Source organism: Aureobasidium namibiae, assembly GCF_000721765.1.
Source record: "Aureobasidium namibiae CBS 147.97 unplaced genomic scaffold scaffold_15, whole genome shotgun sequence".
In the NCBI taxonomy this organism is placed as follows: domain Eukaryota; kingdom Fungi; phylum Ascomycota; class Dothideomycetes; order Dothideales; family Saccotheciaceae; genus Aureobasidium; species Aureobasidium namibiae.
In genome coordinates this window covers 63,678-85,778 of record NW_013581194.1, presented here as the reverse complement: position 1 = coordinate 85,778, position 22,101 = coordinate 63,678, and the positions used below count along the sequence as shown (strand labels likewise).

General features: G+C 53.4%; 8 protein-coding genes across 8 annotated transcripts; 4 read left to right on the top strand and 4 right to left on the bottom strand.

The window, feature by feature from the left end:
- Positions 1 to 507: 507 nt before the first annotated feature.
- M436DRAFT_84183 (putative acetyl-coenzyme A synthetase) lies at positions 508 to 2,682 on the top strand (the record flags this gene model as incomplete). The annotated part of the gene is made up of 4 exons (XM_013569493.1): positions 508 to 599; positions 656 to 1,850; positions 1,901 to 2,566; positions 2,623 to 2,682. 4 exons carry the CDS (start codon positions 508 to 510, stop codon positions 2,680 to 2,682), a joined length of 2,013 nt encoding a protein of 670 aa, XP_013424947.1.
- A 2,040-nt stretch (positions 2,683 to 4,722) lies between these two features.
- Positions 4,723 to 6,315, top strand: M436DRAFT_66015 (uncharacterized protein; the record flags this gene model as incomplete). Its single annotated transcript, XM_013569453.1, has 1 exon — positions 4,723 to 6,315. The coding sequence occupies one exon, from the start codon at positions 4,723 to 4,725 to the stop codon at positions 6,313 to 6,315; it is 1,593 nt and encodes a 530-aa protein (XP_013424907.1).
- A 434-nt stretch (positions 6,316 to 6,749) lies between these two features.
- M436DRAFT_53115 (heme peroxidase) lies at positions 6,750 to 10,100 on the bottom strand (the record flags this gene model as incomplete). Its single annotated transcript, XM_013569416.1, has 2 exons — positions 6,750 to 9,785; positions 9,837 to 10,100. 2 exons carry the CDS (start codon positions 10,098 to 10,100, stop codon positions 6,750 to 6,752), a joined length of 3,300 nt encoding a protein of 1,099 aa, XP_013424870.1.
- A 1,330-nt stretch (positions 10,101 to 11,430) lies between these two features.
- On the top strand, positions 11,431 to 12,405 carry M436DRAFT_84180 (uncharacterized protein; the record flags this gene model as incomplete). The annotated part of the gene is made up of 2 exons (XM_013569492.1): positions 11,431 to 11,470; positions 11,525 to 12,405. 2 exons carry the CDS (start codon positions 11,431 to 11,433, stop codon positions 12,403 to 12,405), a joined length of 921 nt encoding a protein of 306 aa, XP_013424946.1.
- A 298-nt stretch (positions 12,406 to 12,703) lies between these two features.
- Positions 12,704 to 13,286, bottom strand: M436DRAFT_66012 (mitochondrial fission 1 protein; the record flags this gene model as incomplete). The annotated part of the gene is made up of 3 exons (XM_013569452.1): positions 12,704 to 13,133; positions 13,197 to 13,215; positions 13,268 to 13,286. The coding sequence occupies 3 exons, from the start codon at positions 13,284 to 13,286 to the stop codon at positions 12,704 to 12,706; spliced, it is 468 nt and encodes a 155-aa protein (XP_013424906.1).
- Positions 13,287 to 13,573: 287 nt separating this feature from the next.
- M436DRAFT_52642 (kinetochore protein spc24) lies at positions 13,574 to 14,279 on the top strand (the record flags this gene model as incomplete). Its single annotated transcript, XM_013569336.1, has 3 exons — positions 13,574 to 13,603; positions 13,659 to 14,047; positions 14,105 to 14,279. 3 exons carry the CDS (start codon positions 13,574 to 13,576, stop codon positions 14,277 to 14,279), a joined length of 594 nt encoding a protein of 197 aa, XP_013424790.1.
- A 311-nt stretch (positions 14,280 to 14,590) lies between these two features.
- M436DRAFT_84177 (uncharacterized protein) lies at positions 14,591 to 19,324 on the bottom strand (the record flags this gene model as incomplete). Its single annotated transcript, XM_013569491.1, has 4 exons — positions 14,591 to 14,907; positions 14,974 to 18,691; positions 18,745 to 19,144; positions 19,242 to 19,324. 4 exons carry the CDS (start codon positions 19,322 to 19,324, stop codon positions 14,591 to 14,593), a joined length of 4,518 nt encoding a protein of 1,505 aa, XP_013424945.1.
- A 535-nt stretch (positions 19,325 to 19,859) lies between these two features.
- M436DRAFT_52615 (putative GARP complex subunit) lies at positions 19,860 to 21,876 on the bottom strand (the record flags this gene model as incomplete). Its single annotated transcript, XM_013569333.1, has 2 exons — positions 19,860 to 21,403; positions 21,462 to 21,876. The coding sequence occupies 2 exons, from the start codon at positions 21,874 to 21,876 to the stop codon at positions 19,860 to 19,862; spliced, it is 1,959 nt and encodes a 652-aa protein (XP_013424787.1).
- Positions 21,877 to 22,101: the final 225 nt, after the last annotated feature.

Sequence of the window (22,101 nt, the reverse complement as noted above, 5' to 3'; positions counted from 1 at the left end):
AGCGTGACCACTTGACGTATGCCAAATAATTTTAAGCCTCTCGAGTCTAGCCAAAACCCAAGCGAAATGATAGCCGGATTGCAGGCAGAGAGATGGCACCGAAAGCTCCCCTCGTCCGTGCCAGCTCCCCGCACCTGCTGCTGCTTGGCCCTATGAGCATTAGCCACAGCCAAAGAATATATAGGTGGGGGGTACAGAATGAAATGAGCTCGCACAAAACCTCCGAATTCCCCTGTTCCTGATCTCGTACGACTTGTGTCTCTGTGGTCTCGACATTCTATACATCTGTAGCAGCTTCAGACAGCTCTTTGCGCGCTATAACCAAAGTCACCAGCTACTTAGCACGATTCCAAGCAAGACGCCAATCCCTGAGCTGCCCATTACCCGGCTCGGAAAACCGTTTCGACTCGAGTGGCATTATAACCCCTCTGTGCTCGAACATCTGCGGCCACACTTTTTTCGGTCCTCCCTCTTTCTCTCTTATTCTTACCCACAACCTTTCACACAATGTCTGACGGAGATGTCAAACCGCCAACGTCCTCTGTTGTCCCTGAGGCACACGAGGTAGACACTTACCATGTGCCGAAAGCCTTCTTCGAGTGAGTTGCGAGCCCGCGTGTCCTTGGCGTTACGCGATGCTAACAAAATCTTGCAGCAAGCACCCCGACAGCAAGCCTCATCTAGATGGCCTTGACCACTACAGAGAGCTTTGGAAGGAGTCGATCGAGAAGCCAGACCAGTTCTGGGGTCGCATGGCTCGCGACCTGCTCACGTGGGACAGGGACTTCCAGACTGTGCACAGTGGCTCCCTCGAGAACGGCGACAATGCATGGTTTGTCGAGGGTCGCTTGAACGCATCCTACAACTGTGTGGATCGCCACGCCTTCAAGAACCCTGACAAGACAGCCATCATCTACGAGGCTGACGAGGTCAACGAGGGCCGCAAGATCTCGTACGGCGAGCTCCTGCGCGAGGTCTGCAGACTGGCCTACACTCTCAAGCAGATGGGTGTCAAGAAGGGTGACACTGTTGCCCTGTACATGCCCATGATTCCCGAGGCTGTCATTGCCTTCCTTGCTTGCTCTCGTATTGGTGCTGTTCACTCAGTCGTCTTTGCCGGATTCTCATCCGACTCGCTGAAGGACCGCATCATCGACGCAGACACCAAGGTCGTCATCACCACCGATGAGGGCAGACGTGGCGGCAAGCTCATTGGCACCAAGAAGATTGTCGACGACGCACTTAGCAAGTGCCCCGACATCAAGCACTGTTTGGTGTATAAGCGCACTGGTGCAGATGTGCCCATGACCGAGGGTCGTGATTTGTGGTGGCATGAGGAGGTCGAGAAGTACCCCAACTACATCGCCCCCGAGCCCATGAACTCCGAAGACCCCCTCTTCCTTCTCTACACATCTGGCTCAACCGGAAAGCCCAAGGGTGTCATGCACACCACCGGTGGTTACCTCCTGGGTGCCGCTGCCACGGGTAAGTACGTTTTCGACATCCACGACCAAGACATCTTCTTCTGTGGTGGTGATGTTGGTTGGATCACTGGTCACACATACGTTGTTTACGCACCTCTGTTGCTGGGTGTTGCAACTGTCGTTTTCGAAGGTACTCCCGCGTACCCCGATTTCAGCAGATACTGGGACGTTGTTGCCCAGCACAAGGTCACACAGTTCTACGTTGCTCCTACCGCTCTGCGACTTCTGAAGCGTGCTGGTGACCACTTTGTCAAGCACGAGATGGAGCACCTGAGAGTTCTGGGCAGTGTTGGTGAGCCAATTGCTGCAGAGGTGTGGAAGTGGTACTTTGAGATTGTCGGAAAGGAGGAGGCTCACATTGTCGACGTAAGTTGCAAACCCCATATTCATCGCGGGTCAATTCTAACGCTTCACAGACGTACTGGCAAACAGAGACCGGCTCGCACGTCATCACTCCCCTCGCTGGTGTCACTCCTACCAAGCCCGGCAGTGCTTCCCTTCCCTTCTTCGGCATCGAGCCCGCAATCATCGACCCCGTCTCCGGTGAAGAGCTTCACGGCAACGACGTTGAGGGTGTTTTGGCCTTCAAGCAGGCATGGCCCAGTATGGCCCGTACCGTCTGGGGTGCACACAAAAGATACATGGATACATACCTGAACGTCTACAAGGGATACTACTTCACTGGTGACGGTGCTGCTCGTGACCACGAAGGTTACTACTGGATCCGTGGCCGTGTCGATGACGTTGTCAACGTTTCCGGTCACCGCCTGTCCACTGCTGAGATCGAGGCTGCCTTGATCGAGCACAACGCTGTTGCTGAAGCCGCTGTCGTCGGTGTGGCCGACGAGCTCACTGGTCAGGCAGTCGCCGCCTTTGTTGCCATCAAGAACGGCAACGAGGCCAACGACGCTCTTCGCAAGGACTTGATTATGCAAGTAAGAAAGAGCATCGGTCCTTTCGCTGCACCCAAGGCCATTCACGTGGTCCCCGATCTTCCTAAGACCCGCTCTGGAAAGATCATGCGCCGTATCTTGCGCAAGATTCTGGCTGGTGAGGAAGACCAACTTGGTGACATCACTACTGTAAGTTCCCAGAACACGAACTCGATGATGAGAATGGACACTAACTTGGTTCCTAGCTCTCGGACCCTTCAGTCGTCGAGAAGATCATCGAGGTTGTGCACGCCAGCAAGAAGTAAATGCATTGCAACGACTTTGACGCCCAGCTTTGCGACCATTTTCTTTTGGATACCACTTTTTTTTCGTTTTTTCAAAATCATGTCTACGGACCTGATACGAGCCGCCCATGGACGCTGCAGGACTACTACTTACTACATCTTAACTACTTTCAAACCTCTGAAACATTTCCCCTACCATCATCATCGTGCCATCCATTTGCGTAAACCTGTCTCGTCTAGCGTAAGGCGATCAATTCACGTGCTATGCCCAAGGTGTATTCTTCTCAGGGCTCCGCAGACCTTTGAGGCAAGAGAAAGCACTGCCAGATCGATTGCGATAGTGGTGAGCTATGAAAATCACTGCATCTATCTCAGACACTGAGGGCTCTGCCGAGGAGGAAAATCACCTGTATATAGTATCAGACGAGGCTCGGGTCGTCACGTCGAGAGGGACAAGACAGATGCGGCTGAAAAAGACAGAACCCTAGGCGACAAGGTGCAATTTAACATGTCTAAATTTGACGAGTGATTAAGCGAAATATCTACTCTAGGCCTCATTGTCCGTGTTTCTGCTGCTAACAGAGCTGGCCACTTCCTCCGAGACAGGAACCTCGGAACCCAAGGAAAAGGAAGTTGAAAGGGGACCTCAGCATTGGTTTCCTCGGATCGTTGGTGTGTCATGACTGCGATTTCTCAAACAAAGACATCATCCACGCTGCGGTGACGATTTACTCAACGAAATAACCTTGATTCCTCGGACGTTCTCGTGTTTCGTCTTTCGCCGACGCCGCCCGGGACAGCGACTTGTTCGCAAGGAGGCTGGCTCCAGGTGACGGCCGTGGACGGGTAGGAAGGGACTACCTATCTTCTGTTACCTGTAGAGCAAAAAGAAGCCTTGGAAGATCTTCAGGAACTCGTGTGGGACCAGCCGTTTGTTAGCTTGTTTGAAGGTGGTCACCTCCGTCTGTTCCTGCCTTTGCATCTCGCTGGTCTCTATCAATTGAAAACACGAGAGTTTGCGAACTTTACGAGATGAACCGACATGTTCAGTTGCGTGCTCTGTTGCTGTTTGCGGCATACAGGCCGCCCGGTACGACAGCCAAAACCATGTCTTCGTCGGATGAGGGCGTTGCAGGTTGAAAAGCTGAAACGTACCAGCTCGAAGGGAAAGTGCACAAGCTTCCCCACGTTTCCAGCGTAGATCTTTGATGATCATCGATCTTGCTCGCTTTTCCGGTCGCTACTCCCTTGTCGACTTGGTTCTATAGCCATGTTTTGATGGACCGTGTCGTTGGGCTCTCCAGAGCCTATGTCATGCTTCTCAACCTCTTTGTGCAGTGGACTGCATATTCTTGAGCAGCTCCAGCCGTGACCACTACTATCATGTCAATCTCATCATGGCACCCATCTGGCGATCAGGAACATAGGACGTGGAAGCCAGATACACAATCACGACATTGACCGATTCCATCATGGCATATCTGCCGGAGCTCAAGTTTCCGATCGTACAACTTGATATGAGAGAAAATTTCTGTAAGTGCGGGAGTTGATGTCAGACAACGAGGCCGGCCAGTGACACGTCTCAGGTTCGGCCTTAAAGAGCCCTAAAACAAATTAGCGTCATTGTTTCTGGGTTCCAGAGGTCTCAGACGCAGCTGTCTTATACTATGGCGACGGCCCAAAGTAACAGCCTGCCTCGTGTCGTTCAACCAGTCTTGTTCCGATTCTACGGTTCGTCACTCCTTCCAAGCCTCATTCTTCCTTTGTTCGTACCAAACTGACTTGCATCTCTCAGCTCCTTTTCGGCAACCACTGCCTCTTCTGAAATTCTGAGAAACATTGAAAACGTAGTCGACTCTACACACTTTAGCTTCGCGTGTGAAACACTGCCAGCATTGAAAGATCAGAAGCCTCAGGAAAGTGCTTCTCGACTCGAACCCGTAGAGGGCAAAGCCCTACTCGACTTCCTCAGCATACACAACCCATTGCCTCACGTATGTTTCTAAATACTCGAGACCAGTTTGCACGTGTTGACTGTCGTCCAGTAAGCGTACCATCAGTATGTCTGGCAGCGGTGCATATGCACTGTTTCCCAGATCAGACAGCCAAATCCCGCCCATCAGATACAAGCTCACACAGTCTCCTGGAGAGAGAGCAAAGCTCGTTCTAGTGAATGAGGCAGCCGGTCTCGAACCCAAGCCTCTCTTCAAAGAGGTTGCTCGGGGCCGTGGAGTAGTGAGAGGTCACCGTCAGGAACACTCGGATGTACTACCATCACGCAGCGGGGAGGATGTCCGTTTGACGCAGGTGACCCATGAGAAGCAGAGGTCTTTGTCTTCAAATCCTGGTCGACAACGATCAATGGTTGCTCAGGAGATGTACAGCCGACCTAGGGATGCTAGATCAGCAGAAACACTACCGCCTACCATTTTGCAATCAGCAGCTCATGAAACACCGCGGAAGGTCTCGATTGGCGGTCCGCTGGAGAAGTTGGGAGCGAGGATCATGGCAAGGAAAACCTCACGAGACGAGACACCTAACATGGTAAGAAAGAGTTCACGAGACGATGGCTTTTCGACAACCCGCAAGGGCTCACGGGATGAGATCACCGCATCGTTGAGGAAAGCTTCACGAGACGAGACACCTACACAAAGAGTGACCAACTTCGAGGACGAGTCCTCGGAAGCAACAAGGAGTACGCCGCGACTCCAGCTTACGACTGTGCCAGAGGTCCGCGATGAATCTATCATGCACCGAGGCCGTCCAATATCACGACGAGACAGCAAGAGAGGAAACAGCGCCGATCCTTTCTCTGGAAACTTGAGCCCTCGTTCTCACTCAGCGACTCCTACTTACACACTACCCCAAACGTGCTACGCACCTTCCATTTCTTCCACTCAGCCGTCGCCTTCGAAATATTCAACGCCCGCCCGCCCATCTCTTTATACGTCCGCTTCCACACCCTCCGTCCCTCGACTTCCTTCTATACCATCATCGTTATCAGTACCTAATACCGCTCGCCCGACGTTTCATCAATCTGCCTCGTCATCTGCCATTCCTTCCCTTCAATCCTCATTCTCAGACTCCTACCATCCACGGAAAGACTCGCTAGATCCCGTCGGCTTCCGCACGGATGGTCCATTCCGCGTCGTCCGCGCCCTTCGCGAGATCGACAAATCCTGTTTTCGTCTCTTCGACGAATGCGAAGCCCTCCAGCAAGAACGACAAGCCTTGCACACGGAAATGCTATCGGTGTTGAACAACAAAAACTTCAACGCAGGACATCTGGCGATCATCAGACAACAGCAGCAAGATCTGGTGGATCTGGATGTCAAAATCGACGCTCACATGCACAACATCATGAATCGACAGCGTCGAAAGACCAAACTGGTAGACGGACTTCCAGAAGTTCAAGAGATGGACAAGGCGGAAGAGTTGAAGGAGCGAATGGCCGCGAGAGAGGCAGAGAAGCCGAATGGCGTTGCTATGACTCCGGCCCGTAGAGACGCTTCTCCTTGGGGTGCTCGAGAGAGTTCGTTGAAGCCTTCCGTGCAGGTGAATGGGTTGTTGTCGCCACCTCCGACGTCGAAAGCGCAACAGAGAGGTACCGTCACTTACTCGGCCATTATGGATTTCCTTGACGAGTTTGACTAGACGGCCTTTTAGAATTAATTTCTTGTAAATGAATATTCCTCCATGTCTCGTATACTTTTTCCTTGTCTCATCCTTTTCACCGCTTGTTGGTGTCTAGCAGTAATCACGGTTGCGTGTTGAAGATAGTCCGTGAGGTCCGACAACATGTGAAAGAAAAACACCATCTCAGGAGTATTGACAAAATCAAGAACAGAGAAGACGAAAGAAGGAAAGCCAACCTAAACCAACTTGGAAATCACCAAAGCACCCGACTAGTGAACATAAAACAGAGCATCCATCATTAATGTCATACATCGGTCCCTCAGAAAGGATTCCATCGCCAATCTTCACCACCTTCCAGACCAATCCAACAACTTCCAAGCTCCGCGAACAGCTACACCAAACACACCAAGTCGTCGATCGATTCCCCTGCCGGCTTGTATACGCTGAGCTATCTAAGCAGCAGGCCCATCATAGCAAATTTTCAAGCTAGCCGGGAAAGGGAAATACTGGTCCCAGCCCTCGAGAAGATAACAGTGATACGTCCACTCGGGCTTGAAGTCGACGTCAGGGGCGAGAGTGGAGAAGTCTTTGACGACCTTTTTGACGCTGTCGACGGGACCTGGCCAGACAGGTGCAGGACGGAGATTGGGCAGCTTGCAGAGGGTTTTGAGGATGGCGCCCATGGCGACCAGCGTCATGGGTTGGCCGAGGCATTGGTGGGGTCCTTGGCCTAGGTGGATGTATGATTCGATGGGACGGTCTAGTCTGATTTTTTCTGGGTCGGGGAAGATGTTGGGGTCGCGAGAGGCAGAGCGGAAGTTGACTGCGACTGTGTCGCCGACGTTGAGCTTGACTCTGCGGTCCATGTCTTCGACGATTGTTTCTTTGGCGACGGTGCGGTAGACACCAGTTTCGCTGTGGAGACGCGAGAACTCGAGGAAGTAGCGCATCATCTTCTCCTCAGCCTCGGGAGTGTCCTGAACAGCTATCTCGTGCAGAATGGGAAGGTACTCGCGACCCTCGCTGAAGAGCCAATCAATGACCTGGCCAAAGAATTGACCTTGGTTGGCGCACATGCTGCCCGCGGTGGGGATGATCTGTGCCCATACGAGCTCTTGAACATCCATGCCCGAAGTCTGCAACAGGCGTTCAACCATGTGCTTGCCGTACTGTGTGAGCACTGAACGGTCCTTGCCTGACCACCATTCACCAATGCGATCAACGGCCTCAGACATATGTGGCAACTTCGACAAAGCCTGTACCTGCATCTCCATGAGTTTGCCGACGGCCTGGATCGCGTCGTAAGCACCTTGTCGGAGAGCGAATGAGTGTTCAGGATCGACGTCGAAGAAGACGCATGCAAAGACAGCTGCCATTACAAGATACATCTGCTTTTCGGTGAAGGCACCATCTGGGTTGTCTTCCGTCTTTAGTGGAAGATTGAAAATTTCCGAGCAGAAGTGCACATGTACGATGTTGGACACGTCACGGATGAGATCCACATAGTTTGTGCCTGCAAGCTTGTACGAATGCTTTTGTAACAGCATCGAGGTGTGCTCTTGATAGAACTTGCGAACTTCCAAGAGCCACTTTTCGTTTCCTGTCGGTGCCGCGCGGGCGAATTTGCCGAGATACAGAGCCTGTTCTATCATATCGCGAGAAGCTGTGTTGGCTTTCGTATCACCCGCGAGCATGAAGTTCTTAGCTGTAGGACCCATAAGGAACTCGATCTTAGGACCCCAGTACACTTTGAATGCATCTTGGTCAAAGAGTACCTTCTTGGCAGCATCGTAAGAGAACAACATCTTCGTTGGTGGAAGGCGAGTCGGTCTGTCAAAGTTGTACTTGTGAGCTTTGCCCAAACCGGTCAAGACCTTCTTCATCTCAGAAGGCACAGTGAAAGGGAAGTGAACCCAGACTGAGTCGGGGCGGAAATGATTGGGGAAAGCCTTCATGAAGAGCTTGTACATGACGCAGCCGTGGTTGATCTTGAGATCTGAGCCTTGCTCCGCGAAACCCCAGTTAGTGAGTGCTGCAGGATGATGAGAGGTTGTGTAGAACCTATCACCACGTACTAAGACTGTGGCGTCTGAGAGGATGGCGCGAGAGGTTGTGTATGAAGGGCAGAGTCCCGATCCTGGACGCATCGAGAACTTTGCATCTTCAACTACCAGACCAGGATACAGCTCTACATTATCCGGGTGATCGTACAAATGTTTCAGAGACTCGGAAATCTCCTTGTCAGCAGTAATCTCTTCGAATGTTGAGTAAGGCTTCAAAGAGAAATGTTTCCTGAACTCGTTGAGTGTAGCAAGGTTCCAAGCTCTTGCTTGTCTGATGCCCAAGACTTCGATTTGCTTCATGACGAGAGGTACTTGACGAGGACCAAAAGCATTGGCACAGTCTTCGACACTCTCGACCAAAATTTTAGCAAGCTCATCGTCTGGCAGGGTTCCATCGGCGTTTCTCTTGATGTCATGGAAATTGCGGGCTACAGGATCTTGAGCTTTGAGGTCAACTTCCATGTGACCCAGAGTCTTCAGGAATTCAAGCTGAGGAACCTCGTCTGGCTTTCTTCCGGGGAAGAGTTTGGCGAACAGGTCTTGAGTCCATTTATCGTCCTTGTCCGAGACTGCCGAGTGCCAGCGATAGACCAGATTGAATTCGGCGCTGACCTGATTGCCGCATCCCAGGTCAGGCTGACCAGGGAATTCGGCGCGTGGATTGAGAGACCAGTCAGAGTCTGTTTTGTTGAGGTTCAAGATCGTTCTCACGTAGTCGACCAGAATGATGTTGATGTACAGACCACAAGTGATCAATCTGCCAGTCTGGAATAGATCGTTGTCATACTTGACCCATTTGTCTTTTGATGCATCCTCGGTAGGACGGGTAAATCTGCTGTTCTCGTTGATGAGGGCAAGTTGCTCGACAATGTAGTTGTGGAAACGGTTGAACATGATCATGATCACGCCAACACCTGGAGGGAAGGACAGAAGCCGAGTTTCCGCGAATGAGTCAAGCTTGAGTTTTCCGTCCTTGAAGGTCCTGACTGTGTCTTGTTCACTCTGATCGCTGCCATAAAGTGGAGACAGGTCTAGGTATGATGAAGTGTCTGAGATTCGGAAATCTCTGTGATTTGTTTTGAACAGATCGTGAATAATGATCGACGCCATATAGAACAGCATACTGGAGATCTTGTTGGGGTGCTCGGTAGGCTTGTCTCTGGCCATCAGGACGTCGAACAAGACAGCTGGATCGGGTAGGTTGCCTGGCTGGATGGTCGATGGCTTCACAGTACGGGCGTAGGCTTCATGAGCTGCTCCCAGACGAGGATGAAGATAGCTGTTGTCGGATCCGTCTGCACTACGATACTGGTATTTGTCGCTCATAAACGCTTTTGGGGGGTGATCGAGATCATTCCAGAGAGTGGTGATAAGGCCATTGGTGAGCTTTTGGCCGACCACATCGTTAGGGAGTTTCTGAGCAGCCTGGGATATCTAATGAGCAGGTATGCAAGTCGTTTGACGCGGAAAACATACACTGATCAAATGCTCCATGAGATATTCTTTGTCGTCAACGTAGGCCCCGCTCTTGGTCATGATAGTCATCTTTGCGACCTTCTCAACAGAGTCAAATTCGAGGTGGGAAACATCCTTGATGACGGTAGAAAGGGTCGAAGCAATTGTTTCGTCTCTCTCCACTGGTAATGCCGAACCGTCACCTGTGCCAGTCGGTAGGGGAGCCTTCATTGCGGACAAGAGAGTGCTCATTGCCCCAAGTGATTCGCGGACTTTGTCGGCCATGTCATCGAGGGCGGAGGGAGGCTGAGGAACGGACGTCTCGCCGAAATGGTTCATCTCGACTTGATTCACCATTGGCTGTTTCTTGTTAGTGGTGGTGATCTTTGGCGAGCTCTCGACATATACAACGCCATGGTCTTGATCAGAATCTGGCCGGAAACATGAGGCGCTGCTGAAGACTCGACGAAGCCCCTTCATACTGAAGATTTCTGGCAAGGAAAAAGAGGAGACAGACGAAAAAGAATTTAGAAAACCAAGCTGCTCACCTCAATCATATAGGTCAGCTTAAGAATGTTCGGTGCTAACAAATTAGGACGACGGGAGAAGAGGCTAAAACTAGGGACTCGAAGCTATACCCCAGGGGGCTGAAAGTATAATGGTTCAGCTTTCAGCTGAACAACGGCTGGACGATGGATACGGCTTTTCTAGAATGCGACGAAAGTTTGATAGACGAAATTAGGATGGAGAAAGGTGAGAGATTTGCAAAGGATGTGATGGTGATGAAGGGCGAGGAGTAAATGTCGAGGATGGAGAAGTGGTATTTTGTAGAAGGAACCATCTTTCATCAGATTGGGGTGTGCGACCATTTTAGGAACGAGGTCGGGCGCGGCTGAGGGTGACAACGCGGGCCGGAGCGACCAAAAGACGTGATCCTTTGGCAACGATGCTTGCCAGATAGCATGATCGTATACTTTCCTTGTCGACAGAACAATTTGGAGCGGGTGTGATTGGTGTGGCACAGAAATTGTGGAGACACTTGTTGGTGTTGGATGCCTCAGCACGGGCATGGCGGGCGCTGAGAAGTAGAGTTCGTATTCTAGCAACAAGGCTGAGGCTGTACAGTCATGATTGATAGCAACGCAGCAGGGGACAGTATTGGTCGAGTACATATGCACGACGAGAGGGAAGCTGCATGCAGCGTGTCGAGTCCAGCTCAGCCTGGATGCCTTGGGGGTTGTTTCCACCTCGGTGCTCGGGCAGAGCGAGGTAGGCAGTGTTGCAGCAACAAGCACAACTAGTGTATACGAAGTGATTGTACCTGTTGGAAATCCCATGAACCGACTTGGAGGGTTGATTGAGCAGCAACCAATGTCTCTTCTCTGCTTAGTTCGGCGGGACCTCGAGCAGGGGCTGTTCGGCGGTGGCTTTTCAAGGAGGAGCCGGCGAACCTCGGCACGTGGCAGGAGGAAGGAATGCTGCCAAAGCTTCATGTTAGCGCGAACAGGTCGCGACGGTTATCAAAATAATCATCCGGCGATCCGCTCTGCTCGTCTAAGTGTCCTCTTTCGAAAGGCAATCAACTTTGCATCAACCACAACACGGCATATCCGACATGGCCTCTAAACCCGTGAACTTGGTCATCAAACCTAGAGGTGATTACTGATAGCCATAGCTTCACCCGGCTCGAGCTGACAACCAGGGGCTAGGACGCACAATCAAGAAGCTTCCCAACGAGGCCACGACCTATCTGCAGGGCAGCACCGCAGACCTCTACCAGCGCATTGCCGCCGAGTCTGGCATTTCGGTCCATCGTCTGCGCCTGACCAAGGGCAGTGATGGCTCTCTCGTACCCAACGCAAAGGACTTTACCGTCGAGCGCACCGGTCTACGCAGCGACAGCGTCGTCTACGTGAAAGACCTGGGTCCGCAGATTGCCTGGCGCACCGTCTTCATCATCGAGTACCTAGGCCCGCTGCTCATCACCCCTCTCGTCTACTACCTGCGCCCCTACCTGTACAAGAATGCTCCCGCCGAGCCAACATACCTGCAGTCCCTCTCGTGCATCATGCTAGTCCTGCACTTTGCAAAGCGCGAGTTTGAGACCGTCTTCGTGCATCGCTTCTCCAGCGCTACCATGCCTGCCCGCAACATCTTCAAAAACTCTGCCCATTACTGGGTCCTGGGCGGTGCCAACATTGCCTACTGGATCAACTCTCCCACTGCTCCCACTGCCCGTCCTTCGAACCCCTTGATCACCTCCCTCGCCATTGCTCTCTTCATCATTGGCGAGCTGGGCAATCTGAACACGCACTATGTGCTGCATAACTTGCGCAGCACTGGCGGCACCGAACGTGGCATCCCGAAGGGTCTAGGCTTCGATCTTGTGACATGCCCCAACTACATGTTCGAGACTTTGGCGTGGGTCGGCATCTGGTTGGCGTCATGGAGCTTGAGCACTGGTCTTTTCGTTGTTGTGGCTGTGGGCCAGATGGCTCTTTGGGCAAAGAAGAAGGAGCGCAGATACCGCAGCGAGTTTGGTGACAAGTACCAGAAGAAGAGGTTCGCCATGCTTCCTGGTCTTGTGTAGGTGACACGGCATGGAGCCGGTCGCGTGGACATGTGCAGCAGCATGAGCCATAGGCCAAAGGCCTGAACAGTTGTCAAGGCCAGCATCCCAGATAACGAGCTTGTATAGATAGAGATGAAAATCAAACATAGCATGCTCAGCAGAGCAAGACATGAGATAAAATAAAAAGTCATAAACACTGGAGAAAGTCCCCTGATAAGCCATGAAGCTTGACGAAGAGACGGCAAAGGAGAGGAAGGAAACAGAAAAGGATCAAGACGAAGGGATATAGCAACGACCAGCGTCCATAACAGACTCCCTATCTCCTCGAGCTCCTCGCACCCTTAAAGATCAGGCCGCCAACAACACCAGCAGCCACGGCCAGACCACCGACGATAGCAACACCCATCAGGCCCTCCTTGGCAACCTTGTCGTCAATCAGCTGCCTCAAGCTCTGAGCCTGCAGATTGTGGGGCTCCAGATCAACGAGCAACTCATTGTAGCGACGAGCCTCTGCATATGAGCCGAGTTTGTAGTTTCCGAGAGCAAGGTAGTAGAGACATTCGCGACGGCGGTCGGGCGAGGAGCGGAAGATTTCGGTGAGCAGGCGCACGCCTTCTTGTTGTTCTTGTCGTTGGTTGGATTTGATAAGGCCCCAGGCAAAGTTGAATTTTGTCTGCAGAGAGACGTACTCGCCTTCTTTTTCGTATTGCGAGCGCAGGACTTGGAGTTCGGCGGGTTTTAGCGGGCTGGAGGAAGACATGAGTTAGTCGGCTGAGGCGCCAGGTTCAAGAGGGGGCTGTGAGGCGTACGATTCCGCATCGGCGGCATCTGGGATAGTGTCAGTACGGGAATTTACAGCAAGAGGATAGCGTGGACTCACATGGAAGATGGTCACCCATGATTGTGTGGTTGATGTATGGAGAAGAAAATGGTATTGCTGGTGGCTGACTGGCAGTCGGATTGCATGTGAGATCATCGACCGGCCAGGGTCTCCGTCTTCTGCCCGCACGCCGAGGAAAGCGGGAAGGCGCGTTGCTCGGCCAGACGCTCGCAGTAAACACAGAATCCAAAAGTCTCCAACTTCCTTCGACAACCACCACGATATACATCAACCACGCTTCAAGACCGCCCATCTGACAACACGCTCTGATAACACGCGCCTCCACCAACATATCACAACACGAAAATGGTTCTCTTCGACGAAGACCCCGTCACCGTACCTCTCTCTCATCACCAACACCTTGCGACACCCAACACTAACAACAACACAGCTCATCCGCCAAACAACCCGCAACTTCCACACAGACAGCGATCTGCAATCCATCTCGCGCATCCACTCTTCTCTGTCTACTCTCCGCAGCGCCCGCTCTTTGCGCCTAAACGCTCAACACACACAACTCGCCCAGCTCTCCCGAAAAGCTCAACACCTACGCGCAACCCACGATTCCGAAATCTCGCGCCACGATCCCGCTGCCCACGCTTCCGATATCCTAACTTTGGACACCGACAAGTTCAGAGTCGCAAAGGCCGCCAATGAGCTAGAGATTGAGGCTGAGAGATTGGGCTCTGAAGTCTACACGCTCAAGAAACAATTGCAAAAGCTGGATGATCAAGGTGATGAGCTCGAGAGCGCTGAAAACAAGGCTGAAGATGAGGTCGTGTAAGTGCTGCACTACTATCAATCTCCGGAAGCGATAAACTGACAAGACGTGACCAGGTTAAAACTTGGTGTTTACCGCAGCTTGGGCATCGATGCTGAACAAGACCACAACACTGGCGACTTTTCCCGTGCCGTTATTAGAAACACCGCAAAGGGGAGCGTCGATGTCGTCAACCTGGACCCGAAGTTCGATCGCTTCTTCTACGCAAATCATTTCTGGAATAGCATGTGAGAGAAGCCTCGCATTTGTTTGAACTTTCTGGCGGGAGGGGCGTCTCTTTGGTTTTGGGTTGGACTGGGTGATCGGAGGCTTGCTTTTGTCATTTTTGCTTGGATCAGTGTATATACCCACCGTTTTTCGCGTGTCATGCATGGCTTTATGAATTTTTGCTTTTTTTTCCTTCCAAACCACCCACCAGGAAATGGTCATATGCACAAGACTGATATGAACAACAGCGAATCTCCAGATCATATACGTGAAAACTACTGACTATTTTACAGCCTCGATTCCTTCTCATTCAACAAGCTCAAGTGGTTGAAACTCTACTTCTTACCACCCTTCTTCTTGGTAGGCACGACCTTGAAACTGCCATTGTTCAGCTCGTCCTTGGGCTCCTGCTTGCTGGCCACCGAAGCATTCTTCTTGGCAACCTCGCTCCAGCCTCCGGCCTGGGAAGCCGCGGCAGCGGGGCTGGCAGGCTTGGTGGTGTCCACCAGGCCTTTGTCGGCGAGCTTGCGTCTGCGGATGAATTCTTCGGCGAAATGGCGCGAGTCGATGGTGTGGGAGACGCTGTGCACGGCTTCGGTGACAATCTCGAGCTCAGAGGGGAACGAGAGGAGGTTGTTGACGAATTCGTCGGCTGTGAAATTTTGTTAGCTTGCTGCTTTATTTCTCAGACATGCATTCGACAAGAGTCAAAACTTACCAGTCACACTCTTGTTGAGATCATGCTTGAGTTCGTTCACGGCCCACTTTTTGAATTCGTCAATGGCGTTGACGGCCAAAGGTCCTGCGGTCGCTCTAGAAGGAACGGTCTTCTTGACGGCTGCTACTGTAGGGAGCACACTGGAGCTGGCCACTCTGTTGCCCACGGGAGTAGGGGCGGGCAGGGGAGTTTTTACCTTGCCGCTTGCACCGACAGTCGTCCAAGCACCTCCAATGCCAGGAACAGGGCTGGCGGGGGTTGAGGTCGACGCCACCTTGCTGGCGAGATCGGCATATCTCTTGCCTCCAGCGGACTGCTGGACAGGAGCAACACCAACAGCTGCTACTGCTGCCTGGGTGAGTGCGGCGGCCGCGAGACGCTTCTTGCGAGCTTCTTCTTCCTTCTGGATCTGTGCCATGCTCTTGGCAGTAGCGGGAGCGGCGACTACCTTTGCGGCCTTGGCCCAAGGCGAGGGAGCGACACCGGTAGCGGGAGACGCAGTGTTGCTGCTTGCCCAGTTGGATGTCAATGGTAGACCAGGTGCAGGTGCAGTAGATATCTGAACTTGAGCGAGCTCTCTCTCGAATGCAACGCGACGTGCTTCGGCAGCAAGTGCTTCGGCTTCAGCAGCCACCTTGGCCTCAGCTTCCTGAATTTCCTTGAGAGAGGGTCCTCTGGAAGACTCGGCGGGCTCTTTGGCCCAAGGAGCCACTGAGGCACCGGGAGTCTCGGCTGAAGGGGTTTGCGAGCGAGATCTAGACTCGGCATGGAGTGCATCGGCGACGTGGGATCTGTTACGTTGAGCAGCGGGAGCAGGCAGGGGAGACTGCGATGGTGCAGGGGGGAAGGGTTGCGGCAGCGAAGTGTCGACCTTGGCCCAAGGGGACGAAGCCGGGGCAGGAGATTGCTTGACAGAGGCGGCTTTCTGCACCTGTTCAGTCAAAGAGGGTTCCTGTCTCGAAGGGGTGACAGCGACAGCCTCCTCGGCCTCTTCTTGTTCGAATTGCGCATCGTATTCGGATTGAGTCTGATCCGGAGACTGGGCTTGCTCAAACTCCTGTTGGATGTGCTGTTGTTCGGATGGAGGAGCGATAGGCTTGCCAATGACACCTTCAGAACCGACACCGAAAGGATCGGCTCTAGCATGCTCCTGCAGGCTTTGGAATTGCTCAAACTGCTCGTTTCTTGCAGGCTGATCTTGCTGGGAACGGTGAGTAGCATCATATTGTGCCTGCTGTTGGTCAAGGCGAGAACGGTCGTCAAGCATCGTAGAGATGCGGCGCTGCTCCTCGGATTGGGGGAAAGGCTGGCCGATGCCACCAAAGTTACCCTGAGTTGATCGACCGAGATTCAGTCTGTTGACCATACCAGACACATCTTCTTCTCTGATATTGCCGAGCGTGTCTGCACCAGCGCCAATGGCACCGAGGCCGCCAAGAGGCCCGGCACTTCTAAACGAGTTGTCAAAGAAGCCAGGGACATGAGTACTGTTGGCTGCGGTAGTGCCACTGAAGGCGTTTGAAAGAGGAGCGGGTGGGAATGGTGGTGCAGGCGAACTCAGGCTGCCAAAGCTTTGCTGGCTGTGCAAGCTCTGAACGCTGGATTGGTGGTGCAGCTGGGGGAACAGCAGCTGGCCAGTCTGAGCCTGGAAACGCTGTGCGAATTGTTGCTGAGCAAGGTGCTCCTTCTGGCGAGCCATCAGATATTGCTCTTCTTGCTTGCGACGTTCCAACGCATTTTGCTGGTCGGCAGTCAGAGTTGTTCCGAAGCTTGGGAAGCTGTTGGCGAAGGGTGGCTGGGCTCCGCCAGAAGACAAGGGGTTGGTCCAGTTGGCTGGAGGCTGAGGAACAGTGGGGTTGCCATGAGGGATGCCGATCTGAGGGACAAGGAATGGCTCGCGAGAATTTCCGATTCTGCGGATCAGCTGAGCCAGCGGTTCGTACTCAGGATCCTCATACTTCTTGACAAGCAGCTCAGGAGAGAAGAAACCGGCCTTGTACCAATCATGCATCTCCAAGCCTGACCATGGACCTTGAGTAACTCCCTGGGGATCACGGTAAATCCATCTCATACGATCGGGCATAACCATGGTCTTCTGCTGGGCGGGAGGTGGTTGGTTGGACGCAGAACTGCTGACAGCTTGAGCCTGCGAGGGAGCAGAGGCTTGGGCAGAGCGTTGGCCAATGGGCTCCTGATGCGACATGTCAGGGTTGCGGTCTTGGTCAGGGAAAGCACTAGAAGCTTCGGCGGCACGTCTGAAAGGACTAGACGTGTCGCGAGGCAGATTGGCAAAGTCTGTTGAGCCAGTATCTTCGTCGTCTTGACGTCCATGTTCAGAACGCATTTGCTCCTGCACGCTGGGGAACAGGGAGCCAAGTCGGCTTCCACCACGGCTCTGGCCCGGATGGGCGCCGAATGCGCCCAATCCGCTCAGAGCCGCAAGGCTGGGAGATCCCAGATCACCCGAGCCGAAGGGATTGTCACCGAAGTTGCCAGCAATGGCAGCTCTGTCCCGACTAGGGGTCCCGATTGACGCCTGAGGGCCGCCCCAAGCTGAAGCACCTCCAAGACCGGGGAGCGCGCCCAGTCCGGAGAAGCCACCGAAGCCTCTGTTGGGACCAACGCTAGAGGTCTGACTACGATCGCTAGGTGGTGCTGCCGGAACACGACCCAAGTTGCCAAGTCCATGGAACGGTCCAGCACCAGAAGACATGGGGTCGTTCATGATTCCACCCAAGTTGGGTAGATGAGCGTTCTGTAGATCGGATGCATCGTCATCGCCATCGTCGAGGTCAGCAGGCAGGTGCTCAGGACTCTGATAGGGATTTGTATCTGCAGGACTCATGGCATCGTTGGCAGCGGGCGGTTGCTGCTGCGAACGACCGTGAGATTGGTCATGCTGCTGGCCCATCAGAGTGCGGAAAGGATCCGAAGTCATTCCAAAAGCGCCATGACCAAAGTCATCACGCGAGTCTTGACGACTGGGGGTGCCGAAGCCACGGCTGCGAGGAGGCGAAATGTCCTGGCCACCACCGAGAGCGGCACTACCGGTAGCATGCTGTTCATGTTGCTCATCGTGAGGGATGGGTTCCAAGCCTCCAGGGTTTGCTTGCGATGATTTGACATCATCGTTGTCCTTAGCCATGAGTCCTTTGAAGCGGCTTTCGGCTCTGCCGCCAGCCAGTCCAGGACGTTTGTCGGCGGTCGGAGTGCCCACATTAGCATTCGAGTTGATGGCAAAGTTGCCGAACGCACCCATTGGTGAGAATCCGGCGCTCTGTGGAGTGGCAGACCATGGCGACGATCCCCCACCGACTGCCGTGTTCAGGGTTCCTGTAGTAGTGCGTTTGAGACCAGAGAAGGGAGCACGAGCCGCGTCGGCAATCTCTGCGGCGGACTTCTCGTCCGACGAGTCGCCCGTATCCTTGAAGTCGGTTCTTCTCCTAGTCAACGAGGGAGGAGGAGAATTGGGCCGGGAATCTACACGGGCAGTCTTGGCAACCGAAGGCGAGTTGAGCTGCGAACTCGAGGGGAACGGATAGGCCTCCTGCGTTTCGCGGCGTCGAGGGCCAGGTCTGGCGCCGCCAGGCGAGCTGACACCAAACGCTCCGGGACTGTTGACATTCGTCGACACAGAGATCTTGCGCATGGGTGGATTAACGGCGTCCTTGGTCACGGTAGTGGGTGGTTTCAGAGGCGAATTGACGGATGAAAAGTGCTGGCCGGAGAGTTTAGCAGCAGATCAACGCATGGCTCCAACATGTGACGTACCTCCTTCTCTTCATCGTTCATGTCCACCAGACCCAAAGGCCCTGTAGAGCCGTCTTTTTCCCAGCAGACTTCGGGCCCGGGAACGTGGTCTTTGGCTTGCTCGTCCCTCCTGCCCCATCCGCCCAGAGAAACACCGTTGGTCTGGCCTGGCTCCCATCCTGCGACGAACAAAGGGGAAAGAGAGTCGTCTAGCGAGCCTTCGACGTTCTGTCTGTGATACAGATCGAGGAGTTGGTTTTTGGAGTAACGTGTATCCGAGTGGGCGGGGCCATTGCGATGCGGAGGTACGTAGACAGCGGGTTGTGCGCCAGAAGTCGACTCTCTAGCATTGGAGCTCAGCAATGAAGTAGCGACAGAGGGGCGACGGAAGGTCTGGGTTGCGCCGTTCGTTCGACGAGCCCTAGAGATCACGCCGAGTCAGTCGCTTGCACATGGTTGTGTTTGCGCCTCCCAAGCTTCGTGTCCAGCAAAGCTCGGAAAAGCTACCGTCGACATACCATTCCCCAGCGGCATCGGCGCGCGGAGTCGTAGGTGTGTTGCCGCCCGCGGCGGCGGATGCAAATGTGCTTGGAGGCGCCATGTTTTTTGAATGAGGGCAAGCTTGGAGGTGAAGCTGGTGCAAAGATGGTAGCGTTCGAGGTGGCGACTTGACGTCTGGAGTTTAGAACGAGATGCGAGTGGCTTGCTAGGAACCGGACGTGCGAATGCGAGAGATGGTGCGCGGTGAATCGTTGGTTGCGTGAACGATGCCACAGAGAGAAGTCGATATTCGCATACTGAACTGTCCCAGATGGGCAAATCTTGGCATTGGGTCACCGCGCGCAAATCCACTCGTCGCGCTGTTCTTAATTCATGCCCGAGAGTCTGTCTCGCTTACCCGTTTTGCTTGTTTCCCATGCTGCTACCAATCTAGGTATGTCTCACCGTATCTGCACGCATGATTGCTCGTCATTCATATCACGCTCTAGATTTGCGGTTCAACTGGGGTTGAATGTAGCATGTCTACTCGTTACATATGAAGCTTCTCGCTTCCATCATTTCCACTTTCCACCTTCAATCGTCATCAAGGGTCCGTATAGTAAGTGGTCAACTATCCATCATGTTTGAGATCACGGCTATCGACCCCCAAATTCTTCTGCTTTCTCTGCAAAGTGTGCCTTGAGCTCCTCGGCCATCTTGCCCTCTGTTTCAGCGATGATGGTGCCTACTAACGAGTAGTTGTTCGCAAGGAAGCGATCTCTCTTCTTTTGCTCCGCGAAACTTTTACTGAGTTTTGTCAGAAATGCTTCGAAGTCGTTACGCAATCTCCCAAGACTGTTGTGAACCGGCTCATCGTCACCAGCCTCGCTGCTCAATGCTAGAATCCCCTGAGTGAAATTCGCAAATCTTTGGGTTATTTGATGCGGTGCGATCGATTGCGGTGCGGATGCCGAAGATGTCAGACTGAGTGCCGAGCCTGCCGGACGTCCTGAGAGTGAAGAAGTGGCTTTGCGAAGGGATTCGCAGTGAGCGTCCATGACTATCTGGAAGCGTGGCCACAAGAGCATGTTCGTGCCGTTCACATAGCCTTCCATGGCGGGTACTTTTCTTCGCTGCAGCTCGAAAGCAAACTGTTGATTGAGACGGACGGCGATCAACAGACCCAGGGCATCAACAGTCGGGTCGATCAATTGCTTGGTCAAAGCCTGGCCGAGAGCAAATGTTGGTTGAAATATCTCCGTGAACTTCCGGTTGACCTCATGATACGACTGCTTGGAGAAGAAGCCGGTCAGGAATGAGTACTCGCCTGAAGCGTTGTCCATCAGCGCGAGGTTGAAGGCTCTGAACGGCGCTTCCAGGTAATGCGCAGACTTGTCCTCTTCTGCAATATGCGAAGACAGAGCTGACTTGAAGCTTCCCTTGAGCATATCCATGCGACGACCGAGCGAAAATGCATCATGCGGTGCAGCCTGTGTTCGTGAGCCAGAGACCACGGTCGTTCGTTTTGTAGATTCGTCTTGTGCCATGACTTCGGTCTTATCGATGATGTGAATGTTCATCTTCTCCAAGGATGCTTTGTAGCGTGAGAAGTTATGAAGGTAAAACCAGCGCATGGTGTTGATATATGCGCGGCCAATTTCTTGGCCCAACTGGGGTTGGTGGCGGTCCAGAAACTGGAATGCATCCTTGTATCTCATGAAGTTGTTCTGCTGTAGTAGTTGTGCGTTGGCTCCAGGAGCGCGCAATGCTTTGATTTGGGTCACGACATAATCACGAGTGCGCTCCACAGCCTTGTTCTTGAGGCCATCTATCAGTGGCTTGAGATCTGCAGCACTTTTGGACCTGAGCGCTTTCGAGTCAATGGTCTTGGATCTCTTCTCCAGATCCTCCAGAGCTTTGATCCACGCATCATCAATGGGTCCATCTGAGATTTTCCGTACAACAGATGGTGAAATGGTCAAGGCGTCGACTTCTGGCGCGAGTAGCTTCTCGACTTGCTTGCGCATCTCAAGCTTGGTGTTGAGAGCAGATGAGCGATTCTGTAGTGTTTCGATCTCGGCAGAAACAGCGGCCAGGTCGGCCTGGAAGCTGGTGAGGTAGTTCTCGACAGACTTGAGGACTTCATCACAGGCGACAATGGACTTGTGCAAATCCTCAAACTTGGCTTTATCCTTCTCGACTAGACAAACCTAAGCTTCAGGTGGGGTACCAGGATGAACGAGGGCGTGCCAACATACATTCTTCGACAGACGGCTGCTCGGAAGGCGGGTCCGAAGCTGGAGGAGCATCGGCAAACTCTTGGAGACTCAGCTCGCCGAGATCAATGTTTGCAGCATGGTGAGCAGTGGGATCCGAGGAGAGGGAAGCAGATTGCACGGGAGCTAAGATGTCGCGCAGGACGTCGAGTGGATGGGCAACATTGTCAACAGGAGAAGCATCGAGCTGATTTCGTAGGTTGGAGTGGGCAGGCGGGTATCTCGCAGCAGCAGGCAGGCTATCGGTAGATCCGTTGGTGAGGAGAGACAGAGAGGAAGAGCGGTTCGCGATGGCAGGTCTGTGGGGAAGGGGGCCCGGGGCAAGGTGACTGGGTCGTCGTTGGGGCGCTGGCGAAGACGACGGCGACGGGTGTTGGGAGTAGCGATTTAGCCACATGCCATCTGCGGTTTGGCGGTCGAACGCGCGAGACGGGGCGATCGGACAGCGTGGTGGGAGGGGTTCGAGGAGTCGAGTGAGACGGCGCTCGGGGAGCACCTTGGTGTTGGCGGGCTCGACTTCACCTGGAGATTGCTCTGCTCTGCTTGTTGCTGCTGCTGCGCGGTCTAGGGCGTCCGTGCGCCGCGCCTTCCTTTCCCCACTTCACTAATTTTCGACTTCATC